The sequence below is a fragment of the Myiozetetes cayanensis genome, unplaced genomic scaffold (genome assembly GCF_022539395.1).
Source record: "Myiozetetes cayanensis isolate MyiCay16 unplaced genomic scaffold, myiCay2020 scf16, whole genome shotgun sequence".
NCBI lineage: Eukaryota > Metazoa > Chordata > Aves > Passeriformes > Tyrannidae > Myiozetetes > Myiozetetes cayanensis.
In genome coordinates, this window is record NW_026087270.1 from 10438178 (window position 1) to 10458267 (window position 20090).

Below are 20090 nucleotides of genomic sequence, written 5' to 3' on the forward strand. Positions count from 1 at the left end.
GCGGCTCGGCCGCGCGTGCGCAGCAGGGTGTGGGGAGAGTCTGGAACGGGGAGGGGGAATTGACCCTGTGGGGAGAACCCCGGGGTGAGGGGAGCCCTCAGGGGAGCCCCTTGGGAGCGGAGAGAGCCTCGTGATGGTCCATCCTGGGAAACCTCCAGGATGAAGGAAGTTCGTCCCAGGAGCCCTCCGGGGTGAGGGGAGCTGGGGTGGTCCCTGAAGGGAGCCCTCGGCAATGGGGGTAGAGAAGATGGTCCCCCAGGGAGACCCCGGGGTGAGGGAACCGGGATGGACCCACAGGGGAGCCGTCGGCAGTGTGAGGAGCCGGGATGGGAGTCCTGCGGTGAGGGAAGCCCCCAGGATCACGGAGCCCCCCGGGGAGAGGGCGGCAGCACCAACTCTGGTGGCCGGGGCTGTGCCCGACCCTGCTGGCCCGGGGCTGGGGGTCAGAGGACCCCCTGCGGATCAGGGCTGGCTCCATCCCCCTTCAGAACTCTGCCATGGAAACCCACGCGGCAGAGCTGTCATCACACCCACTGGTGAGCATTGTCCAAAATAACCAGCTGTTTCCAAATAAACAACATGGAAACACCAAAGGAGTGTCAGCAGTGCGTTATCATTGGCACAGCCGTGTCAGATGCCTTAAGAAATGAGTGCCCCCGATGTGGGGAATGGGGACGACACGAGCTCTGAGAAGTTCTCGTGAGTGGGTTTGGGAGTCCCTTTCCCTGACAAGGTGTAAGAAGGGGCAGGAGGTAAGGAAAGGTGTCCAGTTACTTTTCCAAAGTGTCCAAAATCTGCTTTGGAAGTGGGGAAAGGATAAGAAGCAAGAGGGGTTGTGTGCGATGGAGATGCCAGGGGAGTGCTTAAGCTGTGAAAAATGGAGGAGGAAGGAGCTGTGAACAGCTGCCGCGTGCCTCTGGTGCCGCAGGGGCTCCGGTTTCCCTGTGGCACTAAAAGGTTGGCTCCCGTCCTTCCCGCTGCCAGCTCCTGTGCCAGTCCACACTCAGATCCCAGCAAAATCTCCCTCCAAAACCCCTTGGCAGCTTCCTGAAACTTGCCGTAGCCCAACAGCCGGTGACCAGCCCTCAAGCCCCGTGCTCTGGCAGCCAGTTGGATACTGTGGGATGGACACCCCAGTGCCTTCACCAGGTGTCTGATCACACTGCCGTGCTTTGACACTGCACTGCTGGTTCCTGGAGCTCCATCCCACCGCGCTCCTGTGACACCGCCGTGCTGGTTCGTGGAGCTCTGTTCCATTGTGCTCCCACCCGCGGGGTGCCCAGGCAGTGCCCGTGGGGTCGGGGTGGGACACGCACAGCATTCCTGGTTCCACAGCCCTGGCAGAGCAGAGGCAGCTGCGTGGCATGCGGTCTGTGGCATTTGAAGTCAGCTTCTCTTTCATCGCAGATGAGCTGCTTTAATCCCAGAGCTGTCCTGGCTTTTCCTCTCCTCCGCTTGACTTCACCCGTGGTGAGAGGCCAGGAAGCACGAGCACATCTTCAGATTTCGGCACTGTCCATCAACCAGTGCACCTGGAGAGCATCCCCTGCCCAAGGTAAGCCATGGAGCTCTCCAGGACCCTTCCCTGGGCAGTGACAGCTGAGATGCAGCCAACCTGTTCCCTGGAAACACTTGTTAGGGCACACCCAGTTCTGCTGCTGTTCCAGGCAGTTTAGCACTGCTCACCCTTACATTGTTCACTTACTTCAAGCCAGGCATGAGTGTCATCCCAAGTTAAAAATCTTCCAAAGGGGTTTGCTGTGATCACTGTGTCCCTCAGCAAAATGTCCACGGATGGGGCAGCCACAGTTTCTCTGGGCAACCTGTGCCAGGGCCTCAACACCCTCACAGGGAAGGATTTCTTCCCAATATCCCATCTAACCCTGCCCTCTGGCAGTGGGAAGCCATTCCCCCTTGTCCTGTCTCTCCAGGCCCTTGTCCAAAGTCTCTCTCCAGCTCTTTGCAGAGCAGTCATACTCAGGAGAGCTGTGGGAAAGGTTCCCCCCCTTTGGCAATCTCCTGCCTTCCAGCTCCTGGAGGGAAGGGGGATTCACCTGTGCCACGCAGGGATAGCCCTGCCCAGCGAGGGAGGAATGTCTGTCCTGTGAGAGAAGAGAGAGCTACTCTTAACACCAGCACTACAAACCCAAATCATTTGGGATGCATCCAGGGAAAACTACGCAAGACTGTGCTATATTCACCTCCTGTTTGAGTGATGAGGGAGACGGAGGCTCACAGAGAAGGTGCCACCAACAGATGGGCTGTGGTGGGGAAGGAAAACAGATCTTAGCCCTGAGAGGGGAGTGATGAGAGACAGAGTGATCAGGGATGGAGCAGGTGCCTTAGAGGAGCACAGGAATTCATGGCTGTGAATGGCACAGCAGCAGCAGCACAAGCTCCATGACTGCTGCTGGAGGGTATTTGGCTATGAAGAGCTTCGCAGAGTCCCAGGAAGGGCAGAGCTGGGAGAGCACAAATGACAACACAGAATGGGAGTAGAAGTGGAGAAAAATAGGAGTCCTGGTGCTCCATGGAGTGAGGCAGGAGCAGCCTGACTATGCAATCCTGCCTGTGCTCACCCAGCCTGGGGTGAACTTTCAAAGCACAGCTCTGATAATGGCTGGAAAGGAGGGAGGCTAGGGATGACATGGAAAGGGGACAGGTCCAGGTGCTCCCAGCACTCCAAGAGGGGGAGGCAATGGGCAAAGGCCAAATTTGAAGAAAGAACTAATAATCTGGTTTGGGGGAGAAGAGGGCAGTCTTGGACAGTTAGAATTTTAATGACTAAATACAACTAGTCCAGGCATCAGCACAGAACAGTGTGACTGGGGGGAATAACCACACAGAGACAGGACAGCAAGGCACAGGTACAAGGTTTTCTGGGATCCAGTCAGAGCCATAAACCCCTCATATGGGACCCAGCATGTGGGAAAGCCGTGGGAGCAACAGCAGTGGTTCTGTGTCATTGATCACGAAGTTCCTCTTCCTGCAGGAGCAGCTGTAGAGCAGCACATGTGAGGGGGAAGGAGCCTAAACCAGGATCGTGGGGACAAATTAGCAGCTGCCTGTGGAATATCGCTCAACCCGTCTGCGATTCCGGAGCCTACGTAGGTGTTTTATTTTCCAATGGTGTTAGAAAGACTGTCAGAAAATAATTAGGCTCTGTCAACAGTTCCCCTATTCCGAGATTATGACTTCCTGACTCATTAGAGCTGCCGAGGTTGGCAGGAAACTTGTTTTATAGTAATTTCTGTTGGCGGTGTCCCTGGAGAAGAGACAACACGGTGCGTGTGACACTGGCGTGTGACACCAGCGTGTGACACCAGGGTGTGACACCGGCATTGGCCTCGGCTTCCCCTCGTGATGGAGCTGCCGGGGCCGTCAGGTTGCCCAGGGCAGTTACTGCTGGCAGGAGACACCGTCCCCTCTCCGTCCTTGTGCTGGGGACAGGGAACAGGACACCTGATGCTGGGCAAGGTCTAGCTGTAGGACCAGGAGCTTGTGCGCAGGACTTGCCAATTTCATGAACATTTGCCTGGTTCGTGAGGGTTTTCAAAAGAAAGGGGACACATAAATCCCATTAAAGAAAGGAGACTTCCCATTCAATCCTGGGAATAAAGCCACTGCAGCATCCCTGTCTGAGAGTGGCAGCTGTGATGTGCAAACATGAGGTGGCTGTGCCAGGACTCTTCTAGGGCCTGTTGCCCCCTAATTTTACCATCTCTGTCCCAGACACCCTGCAAATCCTCCTCAGTGCTCAGAGAAGTAACCCCACACTCAGTACTGACCCTGCAGGGCTTAGAGGCAGATTTTTTAAAAAGAGTTCCAAAATCTTCTGTTTATTTCTGTGAATTTTGGATCCAATTCCTCTAGATCAAAGATAAATAAAGTTTACAGTGAGACAGTACTTGCCAAGAACACAATTTCCAACCTTCCTCCCCAAAATCTCTACTTCCCACTCAGTTCATGCCCTTTCTCCCTCCATTATTTCAGCTGAAATCCAGGACCACAGCAGACAGTTCCCACTGAATTTTCCATGCCCTTTTCCCGTGTCAGCACCTTGCTGATCTCCTGCTCCTTCCTGGAATGCTCTGACCAGGTACCATTTCCCTGAGGCTGCAGCAGCTACTGTGAGATCCATAATTAGGCAAATTTAAGAGCCAGATTCTGCTGACAGTCACAGAAGCAGGATGTTACATTCTTCTATAAGCAGACATGTAAGTAAGAAACATATTCCATGGTCTCTATGTCATCTATCCATTGAAAACAACCCTCCTACATGCTGCTCTTGCAAAAGCGTTAGTGTGGGAGTCCCCAGAGTGCTGCCAGTGTGGCTGAGCTCTGGGGCACAAAGTGATGGTGCCACCACCACACTCCATGTGGCTTCTTCCTGGGCAAAACCTGCACCCACAGCCATTCTGCCACTTGCTCATGGCACTTCCTAAAACCGAGATTATCAGGATTAAGCAGCGAGCCCTCATAGCTGCCCTGCTGTGGTTGTTAAAACTCCCATTGTGATTACAGCACGGAATACTGTACAGAATCAGGAACTGATGTGTGGCTTGCACAGTGCTTCACCCCAAACTGATGTTTCCCCAACACCCTGCAGGGACCAGCATGTGGCTCAGCCCCACGTGCTGCAGACCATCCTTGGCACAGGCTCAGCACCAACTCCTGGCAAATCCCGTGTCTGCCAGAGCCTACAAACACTGGACACCTAAGCCTTGTAACAGGAGGGTTACACAGCACAGGGCAACAGGGATGGAGTAACCAAATGTTCTGCACCTGCTGGAAGACAGAATCCTGCACCTGGTTGTTGTACACCTTTATTGAGCACAGCAAACACAGCCCAGCACCTCTTGCTGGGCACACAATCTCCAGGTACAAGAAATGGCATTTCTGTGGGTGCTCCTGTCTCACAACAAAGCATCACACCCCCCAGGAACACCCTCAGACCTCCCAGCGCTCCTCCAACAAACCATCAGCCCAATTAACAGTTACATTCTGCTTTGTCAAGGCATTTGGGGTGGTGCAGAGGGGAAGAGGCCAGCACAGCTCTGCTGGTGCTCTCAGGCAGCCCCACCACGCTCACATTAACCATGGGAGCTGCCTCCAGGCTTGTGTTTCCAGCTCTTCACTCAACTCTTCCTCTGCAGCACCTGAAGGAAGCAAAGCACAGCCCAGCTTGGATTTCACCCCCAGAGGTTTCTGTAGGGTGGAAGCCGAGCCAGCACCAGCATTGTGCAGGAACCTGGCAGCAAACGTGGGCTGCGCGGGGTCAGCATAAGGACAGAGCTTTGGAATTGTCTGCTTTAATCCTTAAACAAAACAAGTAAACAAGCTTTGTTAATGCCTCCGTTGTTGTCTGAGGTTTCACACCTGTGGGACCCTCCTTGAACCAGCCAGAAGAACAGAATGAGAAGAGGTGTGTTCACCAGGACACCGAGCTCACACCAGCCCCCCTCCATCCTAGACAATCCACCCCATGTCTTAATGGAGAAGTGGGAAGACTTTGATGTGGCTTCTGTAAATGCATCTTGAGCACCTTGAGGTCTTTGAGGAGCCAGCAGAGACAACCTGGGGTTCTACAAGGCAGGGGACAAGAATCCTACCAGCTCCCAAGAACAAGACTGAGGGTCTCCCCCAGGCAGTTATCCATTAAAAGGAAAAAGTGGCTCCATAACATATGGGATCAACAGGCAGCTTCCTCAGTAGCAGAGGGAATGACGATGGCAAGAAGTTATTTAGAGCAGCCAAAATGGAACTAAATGTAGAGAGCACCAGGAAAATGGTATTAAAAGTAAAAAAAAAAAAAAATAAAAATCCAGATAAAAGTACTGCTTATGGAGAAAACAGACATGTTTGCACCATCACACCATCCCTGTTCCTCAGGCGAACCCAACAGTCCTGGATCCAAACCAGCTGACCACTGTGAAGCCCTACACTGCCCTGAGTGACCGTGACCCTGACTTAGCAGGGTGATGCTTTGGCCAACATGTGCCTTCCAGCTTCAAAATCTTCCCCTGATACAGAATGCACTCTAAACCCCCCCCAAACTGTGTTCATGGGTCATGATTTTGTGATTAACATGAAAAAGCACCTCTTCCCAGTTTGAGCTGCTCAGGCTTTAATCGGTGGCTTTTGTGGGACCACCATCCTCAAGATCAAAAAGCATCTGATAAAGTTTGATACAATCTATTTTCCACACCCTTACAGTGCCTGAACCACTTTAAGACCAGTGTTAACTTATGGCTGTGTGGCCTGGCACCTCTACCCCATAAAATGCAGCTAATCAGAAATTCCCAGGTCTTTCCTCAGGGATTTTCCTTGGCCCAGATTTACACCCTTCTGGCCACACTCGAGTCATGAGAGAATAAAGAGAAACTCGACCCCCAAAGCAGCCAGGCAGGAGCAGGGACAGCTGGAGCTGCAGGAGATATCCAAGAGCCCCTTCTTCTAAGGGAAGTCCAGGTTTCCCTGGAAATTCCCTGTAAGAGACAAAACTATCAGTGGGAGTGAAAAAAATCTCCCCATCCCTCTATGGGGACTTCTGCACCTGGTAAAACCAGGAGTGCCAACACCCAGGAGGAGGAGATGAGGCAGCGCTGGCAGGGCTCTCACTCCCAGTTCCTTGGCTTTCATTTTAAAAAGCAGAGCGTAATTCCACATCCAAGAATTTCTTCTACGTGACCTTCTGGGGAACACGGTAGTTTCATGCAAGAGAGAAGAAAGCCCACAACTCACAGGAGGTTTTCACAGCAGGGCCCTGATGTACTGCTGCCCTTTTTGAGGGAATTCCAGGTGATTAGCTGAGTTGAAGGTTTGGACTGGGAGGCAGTGTCCCTGGCACGGCCCTGTCAAAGGGCAGCAGGCACCAGGACACCAGTTTCTTTAGCAGATCCCAAAGCCACAGACCAACGTGCTGGAGGAGCTGGAAAGATTCCTGCCTCAGCACAGGAAGCAAACCTGCATTGTCTGTGCTGCAAGGACAGCTGCACAACACATGAAACCAGGGGAAGAGGGAAATATTCTCCTCTGTCCTGAGACAAAACCAACATTATCCACAAATCCCAAATGCATATCTTTTCCCTTTCCATTTCAGGAGAAGAGACCAGATTTATTTGTTTCCCCCCATCTGGTGCACATTCACAGTACATAAGAAGGAGTTTTGTTTCCAGTACATGTGTCAGATCAAGACCTCAGGGAGAAAGAAGAATCTGCATTTCCAGAAGCCACATGTCAGTTCCCATTCCTGACTCTGCCACACGCAGCACAAAAGCGCCCGAACCAACCAGGATTCAATGTAAGCTGTTCACAGGATATACATTCCAAAGGGACAAGTACAAATATTACAAAATGAACAGAATCACTTTTAAAATCCATATATTTGTTTAACCGTTAAAAACAGACACGTACAGAAAGAGGTGGCCAAGCAAACAATTCCCTGCTGCTCCAGTTAGTGTTGCCTGCACACATTGGGAATCTTCCCACAGAACCAAAGCTCTGGACATCTTTCCTGGCAAGGGCTGGAGACAACTGGCAGATGATTCCTGACTGGGTGAAGGGCTGAGGCAAAGCCACAGGCCCAGGACAGCTCTTTCACGGTGTCTGGCTTAATGAAAAGGCATTGAGAGAAAAAGGTTGTCTGCGGGTTACGTCAAGAGAGCAAGAGAGAGTGAGAGAGTGCACCAGGGAGACCACACTAACATCAGGGAACACCAGGAAGTTCCTCTTTCCCCACCACTGCAAGAGGAAAGTACGACAGGTCTGTGGGTCCCAGATTTAGGACAGAGTTTGGAATTAGGTTGGTCCCATGGATATGAACATCACTTGACAGACTCAGAGCTAAAAGGCAGGCAGGCAGGTTAAGGGCAGCAGAACTCCGCATGTTGCACACAAACACTCTCTCTCACTCCCTCTTTTGCAGGCTGTCCTCTTTTCAGGAGGTCCCAGCAAGGCCAGCTCAGGAGCTTTTCCCATCCACCATGTAATAGCGATACATTAAACCTAAGACCAGCGCTCCAAAGATCGGGATTAGCCACGTCGACCAGAAACTATGGGGAGAAAAAACGAAACAAACCAAATCATGCACATCATGTAAACCAGAAGAAAGCATCCAGTTAATAATTCATTCTTTATTACACACCAGGGAACCCCTGGGAGCTGTATCCCACAGGGTGACCCCCCAGCCATGGCCAGAGGCCGGCCAGGTCCCACTGTCCCTGTGCACAGGCTCTGCAGCCCCCGTGAGAGGCCCAGGCGTGGCCTCGTGCCTTGGAAAACAGCAGCTGGATGGCTCAAGTTTCCAGCTTGGCACATACAGAGAGCAATTTTGGCTTTTTGTTGTTGGTTTGGGGTTTATTTTCCTTAAATAAGTCAGGCTGTAATTTGTGTTGTACAAACAGTGGAGCTGACTCAAGGATGGCTGTGCCACAATAAATCTGCCTCGCTCTGACACCAGGGGCCAAGGGCTCACCCTCAGCAGCCTTCTGAGCAAAACCTTCTGCATCAGCTGCAAAAGTCCTGTGCTGGTTTCAAGGATTTTCAACTCAATGGGTCTGGTCACAGCAAAATCCTCCAAAAAACCACACATCACTGTGTTGTGTCACCCCACGGCCCACAGCGACCACCCAAATAACCCCTGTGGTTACAGGGATGCAGTCACAGACCTGCAAAACCAACACATGGGGCAGAGAATTCCAAATACCAGGATGCTGGTTCTGCCCGGCATGGAGCAGGAGACACATCCCACAGGGGAGCTGCACCCCTGGCAGCTGTTCCTTAGGCAACTTATTTTGCAGTATCTGCTTGCCAAAAGGACACTACAGTACATCCCCAGGGATTTTTCCTGCTCCTTGGAGTTAATATGCAGTTCTACAAACAGAGTTCCAACCCCTCCATTTCTTACTCTTATTTTGAGGAGATACTATACCTTGATTGGCCTGAGGATGTCATACTTGGATTCTGGAGGAGGAAAGAGGGAGTTAGCAGGGGAAAAAAAGAAACATTAAACATGTGCTAATAAGACAGGCCTGAACATGAGCTTATAAATACAGAGGAAAAATAACCCTGCCCTCCTAAACACCCTTTGTCACCAGTGTGGACGTTTTTGGGGATGTTTGCTGTTGTCTTCATCTCCACGTTCTTTCCATCAATCCAGCCCCTCTCACTCAATCACCAGCTCCACACTGAAGATTTCCCCCTCTCAACACAAGGCCTTGTTACATCACAGTTTTGGGGTTTTTTTGTGCTTCTCCCCTATTTATTTCTACATTACTGATTCTATTTCTTGCTGCCTTCTTTAAATTACACTGGGACCTGCTTTTAAAGCAGACTTTGCCTGCTGGATAGCTCTCAGATGTGCATAACGTGCTGTACTTACTGCTCAAAAGTGAAAAATACTTAAAAAAATATATATAACTCAGATCTATGGGAGCTACTCAGATAATCACTGAGCTCTGTGCACAATTTTGGTGTGTGATTCTGTTTATGAATTGGAGTTGAACCAAACAACCGATTTTAAGGTGAATGTGTGCATGATCACACAGCCCCATGTTATAACTAAGCATTTACCCAGCCTGAGTTTTCCTTGATTTCCCTGCTGACAGTTCCCTTCTGGATTCCTCCTGCTCTGCAAGTGGCCCTGCTTGGAGCAACATCTCCTGAAAGCCTCGTTGAAGGCAGAGCCGTGCCCTGTCCAGGCCTCCCAGCCCAGGCAGCTGTGAGGCACATGTTTACCTCCCAGCTGGGATTCTATTTATTGCCTTTTCCCTCTCCCCATCCCTTCCAAAGGCAGTTTTGCAATGCTGTGCCCTGTTCTAATCCAGGAGTACCTGAGTGTTAAGCAACACCACTGATCCCCGGGGCAGTTAACAGAGAACTCCTGTTTGCCAGCCGTGCCTGGCTCCTGGCTTGAAGGGAACAACAAAGGAACCAACAGTTTCGTGGTCAGGGCACAGCAAGAAATGCAAAAAATGGTCTGTGGCTCAAGGTGTGGAAACAACATCGCTGCTGCCAGCGGGGAAAGGGCACAAAAACCCACTTCCAATTTCACACTGAGGTGCCTGCTGAGCTTCAGAACAAAAACAAAGGTAGAATTTGCTTGAGAGATTTAGTCATGACTGTAGTTTATGTAAACATAAAGCCACAGGCTCCACAGGGGAAAATAAAGAAAAAAAAAAAAAAAAGGCATGTGACATTAAATTAAAGCAGAAAATTGAAACACTGAGAGCTTACCTTGGAACCTTCGTTTTTACGATCCTGCTGTAAGGGGGAAAAAAGAAGACAAAAGATAAACCTTCAAGGGGAAGTTGCAACCTCTATGAGGGAATTGTTCTGTACACAGTCCTTAGCACCAGGTAATTGCTGGGGCTCAGCTTTCAAAGGAGTCCTTCCTTCAGTACCCAAAGGCAGGCAGGAAGGAGGTGTTTGTGCCCCTGGGATCTCTCACCTTCCTGAGCTCAGAATTACAAGCCGAAGGGGAACCCATGATATCAGCTGAAGTGCCCCGACTTAACTGAAGTGAGAAATCTGTTCTCAGTGGTGGAAGGGAAAGACTAATTTAGTTTTATTTCCCCAAAAGAAATTCTGGACAACACAAGGACTGACTAAATCCCTTAACTACTGACTTATTTCCCTAGAGTCACCCCCCACACCAGCTGGGCCTTACCGGGTGCACCTCCCCGATGTAGTACTGCTTGAGCATTTCCCTGGCATCTGTGGAATGCCCCACATCTTCAAAGCTCTCAGTGGCATCTCTGCCAGCCTGTTCCAGCAACACCTCTTCTCCACCTGGATGCTGGAAGAGAAGACTCCAGGTGAGCCAAGGGCTGGATGCAGAAAGGCACAGAGAGTGTCAGCAGCCTTCCCAGCCTGTTCTGTTCATCATGGATGCTGCAAACCAACATCATCAGTAAAATCTGCCAAAGATTTAATTGTCCCAACATCTCCTCAGGAATTCAGACACCAGTGGACGGTGTTTGGCTGACAGCCTCTGCCCACAGATGAGCAATAAGGAATAGAGAGGAGCAGAGGAGAAATCACAACTCTGGGGCAGCCCCAAAAATACTGAACTTCATCAGTGTGCAACCACCCAATGACATGGGGAGAGCAAATAATGAAGTATCACAAAAATTATACTGTTTGACATCATACACTGGTTTCAGAGATCCAGAGTTACAACAATCAAATGGGGAGCTTCCCAGAGACACTCCACTGCTGTGGGTGGCAGCTGGTCACGGCTGACTCAGACCAAGGAGGACAAACTGACACAAACCCAGGTGCAGTTCTGTTTCCTGTGAATGGGTTGGGTTCTCCTCTAGCACTGTCAGTGTCACAATTCCAGGAACAGCCTGGCAATGGGGAGCACTAACCACAGACTCAGCAGAGGGACAATCCCTTTACAGCCTGAGCGTGAACAAACAGTTCTGTGTGAGCTACCAGCTAATCCAGTTACACTGATACAGGCGTCACACATCCCTGGGCACGCACAGGGACTAACCCAGTTTTCCAGAGTATCAGGGAACAAGCCCCAAATCGGAGAGGAGAGGTTGGACTATGTTTCAGATCAAAGGACCAACACACCTGTTTCTCTCTGTAACATCCTTCTCCCTCCCACAGACACAGAGCAGTTGCCATTGCACCTCTTCCTTCAGCTCGTCTAGTTTTGCTTCCAGAAGCATGGATATTCCCACCTGGCTATCCCACCTCATACCAAACACAACGTGGACACAAACCAGCACCATTGTCCACTCTGGGGAGCTGCTGCAGCCAATCCTGCCATCCTCATATCAGAGCTCTTTATTTGGAAGAAATCCCTTTACTGCCCAGGTATGTCACAGAACCAACGTGGAGCCTTCTCAGGAGCCACGAAGGGCAAAGTCTGCAGTGGGGGGACACAGTTTGTTAGCAGGCACTTATCAGGTGGCCTCAACTGGGAAACCAAGTGAGGCTCCACAGCTCGTTCCCTGTGCCTGCCTGCAGCTCTTGCTTGATCCCAGAGGAGTCAGATCGGGACTGCTGGATGTTGTCTGTGCACAGTGCTCAGAACAACTGTCCAATTTCCACCTAAGATCCACAGAAACCAGGGGATGAAAAGCTGCCCATTTATTTAAGCCTTTCAGGAGAAACCCTTAGGGATGTCTCATCAGAAATCTCATATTTCAGATGGGAAAATACCAAACCTGAATTTTAAGCAGACAACCTTCCTTTCCTAATCATCCACCCTAAAAGGGCAGACAAAAACCCTGGAGGAACAGAGAGCATGAAGTAGATCTTGGCTTTCAATGACATCCACGCTATGCACAGACAAGAGATAAGAGGAAGGATAAAGTTCAAGAGAGGAGAACAGTAACGTTCACTCATCTTTACATCTTTGGCTCCAAAGTCTTTTTATGCACATGCTAAATCCACAGGTAAGAAAAACAAATATTTATTCATGCATATCTGTCCTTTGCTGCAGCCTCCAAGCCTAAAAGAAAAAGATCTTCAAAACACATTGGTATCTCCTATTTCTGAAGGCCTCCTCACTCCAGACAGCATTGCTTCAACCAGACAATTCCTACCTTGTCCTACCCCAGCAAACGTAAACCCAGACTATTTGTACAGGAAGTCATTGACTCTGCCACAAAACTTCCCAAAGCTACAGCTCCTGCAGGAAAACACGGAAACTGAGAGTGTTGCAAACTATGAAAGAGGAAAAAAGAAAAAAATACTTCCAGAGGAAACAATGGCTGGAAAATGACAATTTCTGGAAAGAAAGAGCCAAAAGCAAACCAGGAGAGTGAGAGCACACCCCAAACTTCCTGCACAAGGAGAGAGCCTGGAGTCACCTCTCCACATACTCCAAGGGCCTGTCTGGCTGGGAACTGCTGATGCAGACCTGCTGCAGACATAAACAAGCTCAGCAGCAGCACTAAGCCTCAGGGCTAATTAGATCACTGTGTCAGGTAAGACACAAGATCATCAGGTTGAGGGGGGATGCAGCTTTTATTCCTAGTGCCCACTCTTCCTGACACGAGGATAAGCCAGGAAAAGGAAGAGTATTTATTCCTGTGCAATAATAACGTGTCACCACCATACAAGCCAGAATCAAGGGCGAGCAGCCACCTGGACAAATGGTGTTTGTCAGCCACACATCCTTCGTAGCTTGTTGAAAGGCACGGACCATGTTTCCCAAAAAACACCTCTGCAAAGCTGGAGCAAGTCAGCACGAGCAAATCCCTGGTGCTGTTCCTCCTCCTACCGCAGAGCCCTGGCTTGGGATACACCAGAGAATGTGGGAATTAAATGTAGAAAGACCAAGAAAGGAATGACAGAATCATGCAATGGTTTGGATTGGAAAGGACCTTAAAGGTCATCCCTGCCATGGGCAGGGACACCTTGCACTAGACCAGGTTGCTCCAAGCCCCATCCAATATTGGTTTCGATATTTTTTTCAATATTTTCAAATACAGCTGGGCCAGTAAGGGGATAAGAACCTAAAAACTTGGTGCCTCTTTGGTGTGAGAAACCATCTGCCCCTTCCCTCCTCTCTCCATTCATTTGCAATGATAACACTCTCACCTCCAGCTCTTCCCAGCACAGAGCCCACCTGAGCTGTGTCTCCTCACCTGCCTGGAGAGAGAGAACTCCTGTGGAACTGTGTACCTTCAGGGGCAAGCTGTCAGGAGCAGAGCATTTCCTTCTCTTGAGGAACATCATACCTGAGACCAACTGACTGATCTGAGTGAGAGGTGTCACAACCCAGGCTCCTTCCACTTGGAAACTGGAAATAGATGACTGCTCACACTTATCATGGGGATCAGGAGCCACAGAGTGTGCTGAGACACACAGCTGGAGGCTGCTGTGTCTTGGGGGCTCAGATAACACACAGAAGGGTTTCCTGGAGAAGCATGGATCTCCAAACTCTTCTAGTCTTGTGTAAAATGGAGATAAACCGTGTCCCACTACTATAACTGAAAATGTCTACTACAGATTGTGCACAAGTTAAAACCCCAGATTTTAATACCAGTGTGGTGATGGTGTAAGTGTGAGCACTACAGACCTCAGGGCACCTACAGAGGCAGAGCTGCCTCCCTCCACCCCTCACCCCCCTGAGCACCCAGCCTCTCCTTGCTTTTCTAGACCTCTGAAACCAGGAGTAATAACACGTATCCTGGTAGTCCAAGTTACTCAGATTTGAGAGAATACAAACCTCCGTAAGGCTCTCTCAGATTTTAAATAATCCAATTTCATTTCAGGCACTCCCAGGCTCTCTGAAGCAAGGAGGTTGCATCTCTCAGAAACACATGCGACATTTCAGTTGCCATCTCTGACTTTCTCACATGCTTATAATTCAGTAAATTGAGCTATGTGATAAATGTCTTGATTGTTACTCCTACTACACAGTAAATAAAGTGAACTGGAAGTTTAAACTGGTCTACACTTCCAGCAGCCCACAGATTTAGGGTTGGCTGACCTGCTGGACTTAAGCTTGCAGGAATCACGAAGCAAAATATGATCTTCTAGCTGTGAGGCTTCTTCAGGATTGCACAATCCCTCCAGGTAACGCACCAGCGGGCTCAGCAATCCTGGCCAAATAATCTGTGAGCAAAGGCCAGCACAGGCACCCACCAGACGCTGCTGCAGTGAGCACACAGGGCCGAGGGGACACGTGACACCCACCCCGAGCGCTGCGGTGGCACCACACAGAGCTCGACAGCAGAGCTCACCACAGAGCTGCAACTTCCAAACGACACAAACACTCCTGGTTCCCATCAGTCGCACGTTGTTCCCAGCACTCCAGTGGGTAACAGATATAAAGAGGATTTTTGCCAATAAATTAGGCCTTGATCTGCGTTTGCAGTTTCCCTGTGCCAGCGAGGGGTGTGCACAGCCCAGAGTTGTGTCAGCCACGCTGGCACAGCAACAGTGCCCTTATTCTTCTCCCTTTCCCTCGTCCAAGTACGTCCTTTCATGTCAGAAGAACACAAAAGGGGTAAAGGGCCTGGAAAGGGCAAAGTGAAATATCATCTCAAGGGGAAAGCACCACCTCGAGGTAACACTCAGGGCTCTCATAAACCTGGTTTGCTGTGGGGGCTGAAGTGTTTTTGTGGGCCCATTTAAATTCCCAGGGTATCCCAGGAAGCAGGGACCAGGCTCCATTTTACACAGAGAACACTGAGGTGGTGACTGTGACCTCCCTGCAGTGTCCATGCTATGAATCACAGCACAGAGCCCAATGTCAGACAAGACATGCAGCTCCTGCAACTGCTGTCTCGACCTCCAGCTGGTGCTGGCTCTTCCTAAACTCTAAACCAGCGTTCTGAAGTGAACTGCTTTTCCACATGTTTGCCAGGTCTTCCCTTGAATTTACTTAAACATCGTGCACCCACAACCCCCTCCCACCAAACTGTCCTGCTTCCACCTGGCACATCCTATCCCACCAAACTGCCGTGCCTGGAGAAAAGGAGGCTCAGGGGGGACCTTCTCTCTCTTTCCAACTCCCTGACAGGAGGCGGGAGCCAGGTGGGGGTCAGGCTCTGCTCCCAGGGAACAAGGGACAGGACAAGAGGAAATGGCCTCAAGCTGTGCCAGGGGAGGTTCAGGGTGGACATTAGGAGGAATTTCTTCAAGGGGCCATCCAGGGAGGTGGTGGAGTCCCCATCCCTGGAGGTGTCCAAGGAACAACTGGACGTGGCACTGAGTGCTCTGGGCTGGGTGACAAGGCGGGGATCGGTCACAGGTTGGACTCAACGGCCTTGGAGGTCTTTTCCAACCTCAGCGATTCTGTGATTCTGGACCCAAAGAACAAACCAGATTGTGTCCAACGTTATAAATAAATCCAGAGAGCTGCACAGCAAGGCACAGCCTCCAGCTGCCAGGTGATCCGTCCCTCCTGCCTGCTGCACCTCCACCCCTCAGGAGGCAACTCTGTCATCACACGCCGTGACTCCACCACAGACAGGCTTCAACCACACATGCCCAGAGGGAAATCAGAGTTTAATTTAGACCAGCAGAACCAACAAGCTGGAACATGTGCATTTCAATGAAGTGTCTTCAGCCCAACCTTTGTACATTGCCCTGCAGATGCCACAGAGTGTTTGCTGTTACTTGAAACTGCGATAAAAACCCTTTGAAATTTTGCTGTCGTTTCTTTCCACTCTATTTCCAGCTCCCAGCACTCAGGATACCACTCTCAACCTTCTCAAAACCAGAAGTCAACAGCACTAAAAATATTAGGAAAATATTCTTTAGGAATATTAAGAAAATATTAGGAAAAATTCTTCCCTATGAGGGTAGTGAGACTCTGGCAAAGGTTGCCCAGAGAAGCTGTGACTGCCCCATCCCTGGAAGTGTCCAAGGCCAGGTTGGACGAGGCTTGGAGCATCCTGGGATAGTGGAAGGTGTCCCTGCCTGCGGCAGGGGGTGGGACAAGATGAGCTTTGAGGTCCCTCCCAACCCAAACCAGTCTGGGATTCTGTGATCAAGTCTAGAAGAAATTTTTGTTCCCACATCCAAAGGAACTGGGGATTTAGTAGAGGCTGCATTTATTCCAAATCCCTGGTGCGTGGTCCCCTCTGGGCAGCGGCTGCTGCATCACCATCCCCTTCTCCTTCGAGTTCTGGGTTATCCCTGCAAACTCCACACCTAAACTACCGATGTGCCCCGATCCTGTCCACCCCCCAAGCCGTGCAGTGGCTGCGGGGGGGGCTGCACCTCCCCGTGACGTGCCCCGACAGATTTCCTGAGAAACCTGGCATTGCCTCAGAGGAGCAGCAGCACCACCCAGCCCCCTGCCGGGCTCGGCCGCGGTGACCCACCCTCACCCCGAGCCCTGGGGGCTTGTGGCCCGTCCTGGGGCAGCGCGGGGACCCCACGGCCGGGGCCGGGCCGCTGCCCCGGGGACACCGGGACCCCCCGGGCGGGGCCCCCAGCCCTTGCACCCCCAGCCCGGGGCCTCGGCCCCCTTCCGTCACTCACCCCCCCAGCCCGCCCCCTTCCCTCTCGGCCCCCCGCTGCCCTCAGTCCCCCGAGGGGCCGGGCCCGCCCTCCCGCTCCGCGCCGGGCCTCACCTCCTCCAGGAACCGGGTGACATCGTAGACGCGCCCGTGGATCACCAGCCAGGTCTCGCGGTTGGAGTTCCGCTTCGCCACCTCCTCCAGGGTGAACACGGGCCCGGGCCCGTCCCCTCCCGCCGCCGCGGCCTCCCCGCGCCGCCCGCCCTCCATGCTGCCCGCCGGCCCTGCGCGGAACGCGCGGCCTGGCCCGCGCCGGCCGCCGTAGCGATGGCGACCGCCCGAGCGTCTCCTGTCGCGCCCGGTGGCCAATGGGGAGCTAGCGCTGCGGGTGCCCCGCCAGCGCAGCCAATGGGAGCGCGCGGCGGCGGGTGCGGGCCAATGGGGAGCGGCGGCGGCGAAGGGCGGGAAGCGCGGCGCGAGCTGTGCCTCAGGCGGTGGGGGCGGCTCCGGGCGGGGCGGGCACGGCGGGCGGGGCGCTCCGGACGGGACACTCGGCACCGGCTCCCCGGCCCCCCCGTACCGGCTCCGAGCCGCCCCCGTGCCGCCGGAGAGCGCGGTGCTGTCAGCAGCCCACCCGCAGCGGTGCCCGCGGTCCGCCCCAGCCTCTGGTAATTCCCCCCAGTCCGACCTGGGGCGTGTGGAGGGAGCTTGGGATCTCTCTGGGAAGCCTCTGATCCTGCCGGGGGCTGCCCGAGCCGCAGCTCCCTGCCACAGCCGATCCTCGGGATGTCTCCGGGGCGGGGGGGCCGGTGCGGCTTTGCCCAAGGATCAATCAGTTCAAGCCACCTGCAGCAGGTGGCGGGACACGGACCTGCAAGCAGCCGCTGTTTGATCGGTGTATGTGATGTGTGCTGGCAGGAATTACCTGCCAGGGTCCCCTGGCAGAACTATAGCTCTCCTCTCATAGGGTTCGGATTTCCGTGGGAACAGCTTTTCCACTGCTCCTTTTGTTTTGGTTCTTCCTGTGTGTATAAAACAGATGTCACCTCACGGGTCTTTACACTGAGCCAGTGGAGGAGCAGCTCCTGATTTTTACCAGTTTCTAAAGCAAAGTTCACATGCAGGTCTGATGTGAGGTGCTGAACAATTCTCCTCCCTCCAGCCACTTTGAACAGGCTCAGGGACCCGAGTAACTTGTGAGCCTGGTGGTTTTTCTTTATGAACTGGCATTTGTGGAATTTATTTCCTTGCCCTTGCAGGCTGGGCAGTGGGTGTTTGTTTAACAACTGCTGAGGAGATAGAAATGCTGAGTTGTCAGTGCTAAACTGTGACCAGCACTGGCTAAAGGTTAAAGGTGTGTGCAGGGACAGTCTGATGGGCTCCCTGCTGGGCAGGCTGCTAAAATCTCTCTGGATTTTAAAGGGAGCTGTACCTGCTGCCACTGAGCTGGGATTTCTGTGGGAATAAGACATCCCTAATGCTGCAGTTCAGATGCTATGGCAGCTCCAGGATGTTCCCCTGTCTGTGCTGTGTGTTCACATCCTGTATAAAGACAGGGCGGCTGCCTGCAAGTCCAGACTGTGCGTCACAAGCCTGTCAGGTCACTCTAGTTGGAGAGAAAGGTATTTTATATTTTTGGAGGGAAAGAAATGGCCCCAGTGGTGCCCCAGCTTCTCTGGGCAACCCGTGCCAGGGCCTGAGCCCCCTGGGTACAGTGGCTGGTTTGCTCCTGCATCCTGGCTCTCCAGGCACAGCAGTGACACAGCTAACGATGGTGGTACCCAGGGAGCTCTCTACGGATTCACTGGCACCAGAACTCGGGCCCTGCTGCCCCTCCCCAGGCCCAGGCACAGGTCTGAGATGTGCCGTGTCTGTGGAGAGCAGGGGCTGCTGTCCTGCCTGGAGCTCCAGCACAGCGAGAGCAGAGCGTGGTAAGCAGGGCCCCATGATTTTCCTGTCCTGTTTCCCGCTGTAACTCATCCAGAAGGATGTGACAGGCACGAGACTGCGGCAACGTGCAGATCCTGTTCCCTGGAAAGTTTTCTTCCATCTGTAATCACTTAATCAAAAGCCATAAATCAGTGAGGGAAGGCTCAAATGCACAAGCATGGCTGCAATTTGTGCCTTCCTGCCCAGTGTTTTGTTTGGCATGTGGAACTCCAAAACTTTTCCTGAAAAAGCGATGATGACACTGGGGGAGGAATTGGTGAAACTGGACAGTGAGGCCACTTGCATTCCAGGTCCGCTTCCATCATCCCTGCTTCCTTTTCTTTCACTGTAGAAGATTCAGGGAGCAAATCAGTGGGTTTATTTCTGTATTTACTCTGGAATTCACCATTCTGGGCTGGTTTTCCACTCCTGGGTGCTGTTAACACACCACTGGCCCAGGCAGGCCGCTGTGACCTCCTCCTGCATCTTGCAACAGAGAAAGAGCAAACCCACTTTGCCCATGACGATTCCGCGTGGAAAAGCATTCGACCCCAAGCAGGGTGCTGTCACCTCCCCTCAGCGCAGGAAGGTGCCGTGGGTGTCGCTCCCACGTCCTTCCCAACACCCTCCACCACATTCCGAGCGCAGCTGGGCTGTGTCCTGCTCCCACCTCGCTCCCCAGGGCAGCTCCCCCGCCCCAGGTGACCCTTCTGCCTCCCAGTAATTATTTTTATCTCCTTTTGTTTGCCAATAAAAATCCCTCCCAGTTTTACAGTTTTCCATCTGACACATGGATTTTTGCCGGTGTCCGTTTCCTCCTCCCCTGGCCAGGGCGGAGGGAAGGGAGGATCCCAGATCACCTCATGCCAGAGGAATTTTCACGTGCTTTTCCACCTCAGGTGAGAGCCCTCAGGACAGTGTCAGGGATGTTTCTGGGGCCAAGGAGACACCCCAGAGCGGCAGAGAACTACCCTGTGATCCCAAGGACCTGCTTGCCAGCACCTTCACCTGCAGGCACCAGTTCTGCTTGGGAATCACTCAGTGGGATCACTGGGAAAACAGGACTTCTGATTTGTTACCCAAACTCTGAGAGACTGCGGGATGGTCTCTGCCCCAAAATCCTGCCCAGGGACCTAGTGCCAGGTGAAGGAGGGGGATTGCAGGTGGCCACAGCACAGGGAATGGGAATGTGTGTGAGCATCCCTGCTGTGTGAAAGACCA

The 20090-nt window shown here is 52.3% G+C and overlaps 1 protein-coding gene across 2 annotated transcripts; it reads right to left on the reverse strand.

Annotated features, from left to right (window-relative positions):
• Positions 1-4810: 4810 nt before the first annotated feature.
• LOC126637866 (cytochrome b5) lies at positions 4811-17264 on the reverse strand. 2 transcript variants are annotated; one of them, XM_050311378.1, is made up of 5 exons: positions 17055-17264; positions 10670-10798; positions 10237-10263; positions 8933-8964; positions 4811-8054 (listed from the first exon to the last, which is right to left on the reverse strand). In XM_050311378.1, the coding sequence occupies exons 1-5, from the start codon at positions 17208-17210 to the stop codon at positions 7964-7966; spliced, it is 435 nt and encodes a 144-aa protein (XP_050167335.1). In that variant the 5' UTR covers positions 17211-17264; the 3' UTR covers positions 4811-7963. The 2 variants fall into 2 exon arrangements, with proteins under 2 accessions (XP_050167335.1, XP_050167336.1); XM_050311379.1 differs by having other exon boundaries at positions 10237-10260; positions 17055-17220.
• Positions 17265-20090: the final 2826 nt, after the last annotated feature.